The sequence below is a fragment of the Etheostoma cragini genome, chromosome 13, assembly GCF_013103735.1.
Source record: "Etheostoma cragini isolate CJK2018 chromosome 13, CSU_Ecrag_1.0, whole genome shotgun sequence".
Lineage (NCBI taxonomy): Eukaryota > Metazoa > Chordata > Actinopteri > Perciformes > Percidae > Etheostoma > Etheostoma cragini.
The window spans coordinates 9868492-9879631 of NC_048419.1; the positions used below are offsets into that span (position 1 = coordinate 9868492).

The window sequence follows — 11140 nt, forward strand, 5'->3', positions numbered from 1 at the left end:
CCCCCCCCCCCCCCCCCCCCCCCCCCGGACACAAAATTTCTAAAACATTCCCATCTGGCAGGAGGATGCAGCCCATCAGCACCAAAACCTCACGCCACAAGAACAATTTCTTCCAAACTGCAGTGGGCCTCATTAACAAGGCCTAGGACCCCCACTGACAGACTCTGAACCCCCCACCCACAGTCACTACATGTTACATAAACAAAAATCCTGCACTGTAACCCCTGACAATTGCACATTTTATATATACCCTGATCAATATTTTGCACACCCTGCACTAAACCGTACGGCCTCCTTTTTACCCTTAACATATTGTACCTGTTTGTTATTTTGTGTGTGTTTTGTAAGTGTCATTTTACATACTTTTTATTGTAATATAGTTATTCTGTATTTATGTTCTTGACTGTAACATTATCTTTAAAATAGATTTATTAAAGGGAAGTCAACAGCAGATTGTGGATTCATTTTAATAGTCTACTCCATGAGAGGTGCAAATTTCCCCAAATGTCCGGTGCATTCTTCTTACTTACTTGCACTGCAACACTGAAGCTGTGAACTGACATACTGAAGGAAGGAAAGCAGTAATGACACCCACAGGGCAATTTTTTTCTTTTGCCTAATTATGATTTACTTCCACACATGACTTTATTCAAGCTTTAAAAAACGATTTAAAGCCACTTGTGCATGTGTGTCTTATAAGATCTTTCTTTCTTTTTTTAAAGATTATTCCTTGGGGCATTTTAGGCCTTTATTTTGATAGGACAGCTGAAGACATGAAAGGGGAGAGAGAGGGGAAATGACATGCGGCAAAGGGACGCAGGTCAGAGTCTGCTCTATATCCTCTATATATGGGCGCCGGTTCTACCAACTGATCTACTGGGCGCCCTATAAGATCATTCTACAATTAACCTTAGGATCTGTTGATCCAATAATTTAATGAAAGATCAGACTTATAAATGAGATATGAGTGAAGACTTACGAGTAGATGTTTCTGCAAACGCTCGTTCTTCTCAGCCTCGGTCATGCGTTCCTCTTCACTGCGGTCCTTGTACGTGGCGGCATCTGTGAACTCAGCGCTGGCCTCAGCGTTGCTCTCGTCGTTCTCATCATCCTGCTCGTTCTCTGCATTGAGTGGCTCCTGGATGTGAGCCGCCATCACTTTGTTTTTGAGCTCTTCTTTGGTCTTCTCCAGGTCCTCCTGCACCGTGGTGGCCTTAGGGAACAGAGAGCGCCAGTGAGGTGATTTTGCGGTATATGTCGAGGGCTTGCTACAAGTTCAACAGAGACTTAATGGATGGAAAAGTAGTTAGGGTTCAAAAAACTGACAACAGTAGTTTTTATTCATAAAGTAGTACTGTTTCTACACTGGCCAAACAACACATTCATCCAATGAAACATGAAAGTTGCGTTAAATTACATAACAATCCATCCCATGGTTTTTGAGACATTTCTCTAAAAGCCAAGGATAACAACCTCAAGGTGGTGCTAGAGGAAAGCTCCGTGACTGATCCATCAACAGAAAATGAATTGACTTTTCATTTCACCTCTTCCCTGCTGGATGTGCAACATAGTTTCTATAATTTTTTCTAAAAATGAATTTAAGACACTAACAATCCACTTTAGCCACAGGGCAACATCTTGTACTAAAAAAAAAAAATGAACAAAAATGAAAGCTGCTGAGAAACTGACCAGAGTGCTTGTGGTATGAGGGGGCTAAGAGCCAATTATGAGTAAAGATTGGAATTTCAACTGAAACTAAACTGTTTGCCAAATATGCACACCATGGAAACCACCACTTAGCACAGCAGACAAATCATCATAACGGTGCAACAGGATTTCCTCCACACAAGGACAACCGTCACCACCACCACGGTCAGCATGACTCACACTGCCCCAAAAGATGAAGGGGCTGGGCTGGCACATGGTTTTTTCCAAAAAAGACATGAGGCGAGCTGTGATCTTTCGGCCCACCCCAGAAACACACAACAACAAGAACTCAGGAATGTCTGTCCTCACTGTGTCACAAGGGAGGGACAACATGATCAGCAGAATTCTTTTTCTGCCGTGTCCACATACTGAGCTGATTTTGAATGTTAACATAGATTATCAAACAACACAGGGGCCATTACTTTATACGTTTATTATGTATTAATGTTGTCACATGACTTCCTAACAACAAAATATTGAGTGCAGCAATGCAGTAATTACTGTACCCCTTGGTGAACACTAAACTAAAGAACAGAGATTTAACGTGACAATCTTTTATCTTTTATCAACAAAAAGAGGGGGAAGAAGAAGGAGAAGAAGACATGTAGCTGTGTAACTGTGTTTGTAACTAGCTATTTACGCTGCTAAGGAAGCGAGTTATTTGTATATGTAGAAAAAAACTTTTCAGAGTCAAACAAACACTTTATTTTCATGTCATCAGTTCTAAAGTACTGTACAGTATACAATACGCTCCTTTAATTGTCACTAACTATAAGTATCACTGTTATCAAAGGAAGAAGACTATTAGGTAACTATAAAAAAAATGATGTAGTAACTGAGATGTACCTTCTCTTGCCACTGCACGGCCTCCTCTTCCTTCTTTTTCTTGGCATCCTCCAGGAGGGAAATCTTCGAGGTCAGATCAGCCAACTCTGTCGCCTAAGAGGACATTTTCTTTCAGATTTTCTCGATAATGATATTTGAAGCATCAGAACCCACATTTTTCCAGCCATCAAAGCCTTACATTTTGTATAGTTTGAATGCCCATTGCTGGACAAATAGTTTTTGATAACTGACCAGGTGTTCTTGGTTCTTCATCTGGTTCTGTGACTGCTGCAGCAGCGCCGCCTTGGCGTCCTCAGCACCCTTCAGCTCGTTCTCCAGACGTTCAGCCTCCTCCATAGCGGACGTCCTCTCCAGCTCCAACTCCAGAGCCCTCTGTGTTTGCTCCTCCAACTCTGTGCAGACACACATCACACCCACAGAGAAGCACTAAAGGTCAGCGCCATGTGAGTAAAAAAAACACTGTCACTATTCATTACAGCACGACAAGCTTTTCTTTAATACTGATTGTCACACACCTTGTTGGGCTTTTTTTGTCTGCTCCTCGATCTGCTTTAATCTGTCCATTAATTCCTCCTTTTCCTTCTCAATCTTTTCCTTTTCTTTTTCTGCAACTTCTCTTTTCCTCTTTTCGTTCTCCAGCAGAGCCCTGATTGAAACAGAAACCGTATACAAGATACAAGATGTAATGGATTATACAGCTTTTGAGCAGATGATCAGCATATTATACCCAGGGTATTTATAATATACTAGTTTACACCTCCCTGCAGTCACACAGCCAACACACACAATGCAGGTCTTCAGCAGTAAAATTAAATTGTACCTAATCGTAATAAAATCTGACCCTCTTTTTGCATGATGTTTTTAAACCGTGTCATATTGGTCAATAACAAACTGTGGTTTTTACATAAAAATGTCTGTAGAGGAGCGCTTCCAGGACTCAAATTGTTTGTTTGAGGTGCTCTTTGGATGGGACAATTATATATCGCAGCAAAACTCAAAAAGCCTTTCTTACGGCTTAGTCCTGTTAAACCTTTAAAAACAACTCTGACGTGTTTTCAGCACACAAGCCTTTGTTGACTCTCTGTGGTCATTCCATGTTTGGTACGTTTACAGTACTAGGCTATTTCTTTGAATTTACTAAATGGTTTCAAATATCAGGAGTCGCATACAGCAGTGTATTTTCTCTGACAACCGCTTACCTCTCCATCTTCTTGTGATTCTTCTCCTCCCGAGCCTGAGCCTTCATCTGCTGCACTTCTATGGTGTCCGGTTTTCGGCGGCGCATATACAGCTCATGGTTGCCCATGCAAAGAGCCAGAATGCGCTTGTTGATGCGCAGTCTCGGAGCATAGAATACAAAGTCCTAAAACAGCAATATGAGGGATTTGTATTAGGAGTGATACATAGACAGATATTTTTTTCAATTGTTAACACGTTGTCTGTTATTAAGGGTTAACATACAGGTGCTTTCTTGTCAATTGGTTTAATGACAAACTTCTTGTCGTTGAAGGAAATGTTCCTGATTTCGCTCCAAGGAAATCCAATTTTGGGCGTCATTCTGTTGAAGACAATACAAAAACTCTGCTGTATTACATTGGACAGGAACGAGTAAGGATAATAAACACAAATGATGCTGAACAAGTGTATTCAAGGCAATTTCACATAGTTGTGGAATCACTTACTTGTCATTCTGTTCATAAATGTTGAGCCCCAAAGCGTCCACTCCCAACCACAGTTCTGTTCCTTTCTTATTCTTGATGCTGAAGTAGTTGACTCCGTACATCTCCAGATCTTGAGCGATCTTCAGATACTCCATCATGGACTCTTCTCTGTGGACAAATAAGACCTGTCTTTAACTAGTGCTTCAAAAAGAAGGATTAAGGAGCACCAAAGCCTGAACTGTTTCTTTGAGTTGGAAGCGCGGGGTAGTGTACAATCAGCAGCTCGAGAAGACGTGTCCTGGGATGCGATAAATGTACAGCAACGAGGCTGAAAATAAGCCTTGAGAAGACACAGACAATTAAGAAAAAATTCAAGCTTGACATTTTCAAGGCGGTGTGAGTTAGATTGTGTGACCAAGTGTTCACTGAGACTTCCTAAGACACATGACATCACTTTATGCTTCTGCGAGGGCTCTACGCTGAGTTTACTGAAGTAATGGCTTAAAGTTTATACTTGTGCTCTGGTGTCTGCATCAATCTAATGTATCTCTTTAAGAGAATAGCAGACCGAAGAATGTGTATGCTGGTGGGTATATGGTAGAGCGAGTGAGAGAGTGACAGGGACTACCTTCGGAGCGAGTAATGACTCTGGGGACGTAGAGGGAGAAACACAGTGTCTCTCCTGTACTTTGTGACCATGGTGGAAAAGCTGTAGCAGGAAAAGTTAACCATCTCCTTGATTTCTTGTTAAAGAAGGAGACCCCGTAAATGAGTAGGAGGAAATGCAACGCTACCAAGCCACGGCCAAGCAGACCAATCACAGTTGTTGCAGTCTGCTTCGCCAAAACAGGTAGTTATATCTTTTGAGAAGTGCACGTGAGGCTACAGCGTAGGATCCGTATCTACAAGTGCCTACGTACGTACCTACGACGTGGATTTAACACAGAAGCATAAATCTTGCTTAAGGACGAGAATAAGAAGTAGTTTAACAGACTAGAGTCAGATGCAAAAATCTCCCAAACACACACACTTCAGTCAGTATTTGGGGATAAGAGTGTAAAAGATTCTCTTGGAATAGCATTTGTCTCAGCTGTTACCTCATCATGCTCTTGTGTTCTTCATGCCACACTTGAATCCTCTCCTCCCACTGTTCCTTGTTTAGTTTGTGCTGGTCCAGAACTCTAAAAACATGAGACATCCGAGTGTCAGAAGTCACACAGAGAGAAACTTGTACAAACACGCTGGATAAATGGGGACATGTATCTGACATTTAATGCCAGGCTGAAATGGTGAAATAAAGCAGTGTTACCTCTGAGGGAGCAGCTGTTCACTGGACAGATAGCCCGGTGTGTGGACTTCCTTGTTGTAGTCGGCATACTTGGCCTGCACCGCATAGGAGGCCAGGAGGACTGCAGTCTCTGGAGGGCAGTAGATGTCGTCATTTAAGATTCCCTCCTTAACCTGCAGGAAGAACAGCCGCTGTGTGGCATCCTGGATTAACTCTTCAGTCACATCCTCGGGGAAGAACTTGGCACGGAACTTAAACAGCAGCGGGCTTTCCTTCCTCACATCCTGGGCTGTCACCTAAAATAAGGCGCGACACGGGTGAGGGGCAATGGTTATACTTCTGAAAATAGACTTGACTTCAACAGAGTAGTTGAGAAAGGCAAAACAGTGTATTAGACACTGTAATGAAGCAAAATACACAGGAGCTCACCTTCTTGTTGAGCTTGAGCCAGGTAGAGAAACCCTTTGTATCCTGGTATTGGAGTCCAAAGTACCAAACCTCTCGCAGCCCAATGGTCTTAACAACCTGAAAACATAAAAGCAAAAGTATTATTAATGACCAGAACATTAGTACACTCTCTTCTATAACAGGTGTATGAACAGTGAACCACAGGCAACAGGTGCCATTTGTCATTCTAATGTATGTTTGTTTCATACACTCTTACAAACATTAAAAAGGAATACTAATAATTCTGAGACATAAAAAAAGATAAATAACGTATAACACAATAACATAAAAAAGTGCTATGTTGGAACCAAAAACAAAATACATATTAATAAATTTGACTGCATCCCCATCCAAGTTTTTAAAATAAAGTGTATGTGCCTTGAACTATTTAGCTTCATATATACTTATATATATATATATATATATATATATATATATATATATATATATATATATATATATATATATATATATATATATATATATATATATATATATATATATATATATATATATATATATATATATATATATATAATGTGTTTACAATGGAAAATAAAATATATTGCATATGTACCTAATACTAAGTTATAGTATTAGTATTAGTTTGGTAGTTACACTGTATTTGAAAATAAATCATGCTGCTTATAGCATCATGTACTGTTTTACAGTAATTAGGGGTTAAAAATGCTCCCAAGAATATTGCACACAAAAATAAACACAATCCATAACTTGTGCTTCCAAATTGTGTATATATTACACAACCATGGAAATAATTTCATGGAAAGACACAATTTTACCAAACACATAAAACAAGTTGGTTACAAGTCATCAGTTTTTCCTACCTGGTCAAAGAGTTGCTTTCCTGTTGTATTTGGCTGAATGGCGAACTCCAGTTCAGCGTCCATTGTAGTGACTCTGACACTAATCTGAGGAGGAGAGCACAATGGACAAATGAGCAATTTTCTAAATTGACATAGAACGCATATTAGATACAGTGAATGTGTCTCACATGTAAATCTGTATTTACATGTAAGATGTTAATAAAGTATACATTAGTATACATTGTGTATCATTGTGGCAAAATGAGAGCTTTGTTATTATTTTTGGCATTACCAGGAGATTATTGGATTTTGTCTCTCAAATAATTTGAAATTGATTGTACCTCTTTGAGCTGTCAAAATTTACTGACCAATATATTTCTTCTTCTTTTTTCCCATTTTTAACGACTCAAAACATTCAGCATAAGAACGCCCTCTTAAAGTACAGACGACAATCCCTTTGATGCTTGAAAATTCACCCCAAAAAACTTTACATGTGCTCATATGCTCATTTTCAGGTTCATCATTGTATTTAGAGGTATTATTTATGGTTTAAGCTTCAAAAAACACCATCTTATTGTTGTACTACACATTGCTGCAGCTCCTCTTTTCACCCTTTGTGTTGAGCTCTCTGTTTTAGCCAGAGTGAGGCATCTCACTTCTGTTTTATCTTTGTTGGGAGTCGAACATGTGCAGTACCTAGGTAAAAGCAGAGTATGAGGGCGTGGCACGCTAGATGCTAGGGGAGAGTTCTAATGTGTTACACACGTTGGTCATGGAAGTAAAGGCTGGATTACAACAGAGCTGTCTGGAGCTGTTTGTGAACAGTGTTTTCTGTTGGAGATGGTAAGTCCCTTTGGGTGAATTTTGGGCTTTTTCACTTTGAAACCCCAAGAACAATGAAAAGATTATATATACTGACATATAATTCTACGTACAGTGGTACGTCAGATTTTAAATTTAGGACTGGTTTTGCATCAACCTGGCGGTGCACAAGCAGCAAAGGTGAACCTACAACCCTCACACTCCCCTGGCGACATCAAGGTAACTCCACAGTCCGATCAGGCCTACTGTGAACAATCAGCCAACCACACTGTCACCGCACCATATTCTAATATACCGTATGTAGAATTCATGAACGTTCATGTCTCATGGTCCCACAGTGTGTACAGAAGGGTGCCAATCTGGCTCTGTCTCAGTACAGAACTAATCTACAGGAAGTAACCACATCCTCTAGTGGCTGAGGCACCGCTGCTGAACACTGAGCTCTCATGAGAGTCGCCTACATCCTGTCATGTATCAAGCAACCTGTCATCTTTCTGCTAAGCTATCTGCAGTGGCAGAACGTACCAAAAACAGAATTTGTAAAATAGGTTTATCTTCTTCACGTAACACACAGCCGGTTACTTAGCCAGTGAGGCTCTTCTTATTTAAGAGAATGGGAATGTTTGTGTATTGCAAAATGATATGTCATGGGTTGACTGAATTTATTTAACCTTAAAGCCTCAATGTGGTCGCCCGGAGAATAATTCATTCTGCACAGAGTACACTGACAATGTAGGCATTTTGAATTTTCTCTGGTCTCTAAGAGATGACGAAAACAGCAGCAACATGTCTATTGGGAAATAACTGTGCAGGCTGAGGCCCACGCCTGCCTTGACCAACAATGGTATGTATTATTTCCCAGCTGCATGGCTGAGTTGCGATCTTTTCCATTCATGTCAGCAGGACCCCATTTACTGCTCAGGATACTTGCCCCTCTTGTCACTTCCTGTCATCACCAGCAGAAAGAATTGTAGCGAAACCTACAATCTAGGCCTATACTCCAGCACAGATGCCTCAAGTCATCTAGACATACGGCTTTTTAATGTGACAATTATGAACTTTAATGAACATTTTTTCATTAGTGTGTAGATAAGAGTTCAGTTCAGGACCACCATGCGGGGTTTCAATTCCTGAGTGAGAATTGTTAATTCTGCATGAAAAAAAAGGAACCGCACTCGCACATTTTCTGGCTGGTTAGGGTGTGTCTCTCATGGCCAGAATTCAAAAACACTTACCACGCTATTATTAGCACACGCTCAAAAACACCCTTCACAGGCCCATGAGTCAAGTTTCCATGACCTATTCTTAACTGTTTTTTATCACACCAACACTGTTAACCACGTTTATGAAGCTAATCATTTAGAAAGACCAATTCCAATACCAATATAAGACTGTAACAGTGTGATTTAAAGCAGTATAGCCCAGAGCACAACCAATGATGTAAGTACAGTCTAGCATGCTTTTGTTTCTCCACTGAGATCTACTTTAAACAAACATAAACGTGAACATCCACTATATATATATATATATATATATATATATATATAAAAAACTAAAATCATCATAGACGTTCTAGAAAGAAGATGTAATACTAAATATGTTCCCTAGGAACCCTCGACATCCCAGCATTCAGTCATCACCCTTACATTCCTACACCAGTGTTATCTCTGAGTGCTGTTCACAACCTCAGTTCTTCCAACCAAAGCTGAGACTACAAAGAGGATACTGACCGCCAAGTGGTTTTAGGAACAAGAGGGAACACAAATGTTAGAGTAAGGTCTGGGTACACCACAGATACATTCTGGGATACAAAAAAAACCACTCTGGGTTGTTTGCATTTCTTTGAATCAATCATAATTGTCTCGGGGGGGGGGGGGGGGGCTAAGCTCTGGATGCAGCGACGCTGGCTCTGCCGGATCTTTACAATCATTCCTTGAAAGAACCAAGCAGGGTTGCCCTGTTGTAAAATCCAAATCTTTTTCAAAACTTGCCATTTTAAGTGAGGGACATTGCATTTATCCTGGAAATGTACTTCCGCTGATCCAGAATACAAAAAATGTTTTACATCAACTGAGCGTAGCAGCACATGTCTGGCAGGCCGTTCATTCAAAGACCGTCCTACGTCCGACAATACAATGAACAGAAGTACTTTACAATCACACAAGTTCCGCATATATGCTCTCTTCATTAGTGGATCCACCGGGTTGGGTAACCACAGCAACCACACTACTGACATCTAACACTACCTAATTCACCGCCTTTCGGAAAGACTAACTGCGGATGCCAAAGGTTTTAAAATTTGAAATTGGGGGTCAGATTCCATTCAGTCAGTTAGAACAGTGAAAATGTAAGTACAGAAATCTACACTTCAACTTTGTCACTTCCATCAGCATACAGTAAACCGATTTTATGCCAAGCTGAAAATGTGGGAAAATGTGGAAAAATGTGACGACCAAGTGTGTGTTAAGTAGAGCACAACAGTCTTGTTATGTTAGCGCTTGAAGCCAATAATACAAGGGAAATCATGTGTAAAGACTTGAGCAAAACAACAAGCAAGTTAATATCCTCTAAAACCAATATCCAAATATTACCCTCCACCACAGAAGGGAGTTTGCAGTGAACCAACAGGAAAGTATCTAAGCTATAACATAAAAATTCAAATTTTAGTAAGTAAAACAGAAGTACTCTTCTTCAGATTAGTCTGTGGTCCTGTGCTGGGTGTGTCGTAGAATTACATTACAGAAACCCTAAGGATAGGGGGAACAAACTCGGCGACAGGAAGCGGGAGGTTGGTGAAGAGGATGAGGTTTCTCTCTAAGCAGGGGACAGTAAACACAAAGGGGCTTTGAGAACTGTTTCCCACGACCACTTTTTTAAATGACTCAAATGTCATTATAACCTCAATAAAATGGCTTCCTAGAGCCTGCTGAATCAGAATCAGAAAAGGGTTTATTGCCACAGTAAGTTACACCTACAGCACGTGGAAGTTGCCTCGGGTAATCGATTAACAACACTTAACATTAAAATTAAATAAACAATGAAGAAATAGAAACATGTATATGCAAAATGGCTGTTTAGCATGCTTCATCTTCTCCATTCATCTACATCCTGCTGATTGACTCTTTTTATTTCACTGTACAGTTTCGCTGTACGTTGTGTTGGTAAATGTGAAAGGTTTGAGTCACGCACGTCTCGTCTTCATTGGTGTTGCATAGTTTGTCCACCGAGGGCGCTCTACAACCACCCACCCCCCTTTGTTGGCAACACTATATATTTTTTTTGTTATTGTGTTTTTGTTCAAAGGTCTTTAAGTTTCATGTCTTAAATTTGTATTTTGATATATTTTATTTATCAGAACTTTAATATATTTTGATGTTCCTCTGTTCTGTTAGTGAGAAGTCATGAATGACTATGTTAGGGAAATCTGTGTAGGTTTTGTTACGCGTTACTGGATTTCTTTTTAAATATACACTCACCGGCCACTTTATTAGGTACCCCATGCTAGTAACTGGTTGGACCCCCTTTTGCCTTCAGAACTGCCTCAA

At 40.2% G+C, this 11140-nt stretch overlaps 1 protein-coding gene across 1 annotated transcript in view; it reads right to left on the reverse strand.

The window, feature by feature from the left end:
• msna (moesin a) overlaps positions 1–11140 on the reverse strand; it is a 19251-nt gene that overhangs the window by 2471 nt on the left and 5640 nt on the right. Inside the window, exons 2-12 of the mRNA XM_034889950.1 lie at positions 6795–6878; positions 5932–6027; positions 5524–5798; positions 5312–5395; positions 4236–4382; positions 4015–4111; positions 3753–3916; positions 3069–3199; positions 2785–2945; positions 2554–2646; positions 980–1213 (exon numbers count right to left, since the gene is read on the reverse strand). Of these exons, the coding sequence (XP_034745841.1) occupies positions 980–1213; positions 2554–2646; positions 2785–2945; positions 3069–3199; positions 3753–3916; positions 4015–4111; positions 4236–4382; positions 5312–5395; positions 5524–5798; positions 5932–6027; positions 6795–6878 (1566 nt within the window). The remainder of the gene's footprint in view (positions 1–979; positions 1214–2553; positions 2647–2784; positions 2946–3068; positions 3200–3752; positions 3917–4014; positions 4112–4235; positions 4383–5311; positions 5396–5523; positions 5799–5931; positions 6028–6794; positions 6879–11140) is intronic.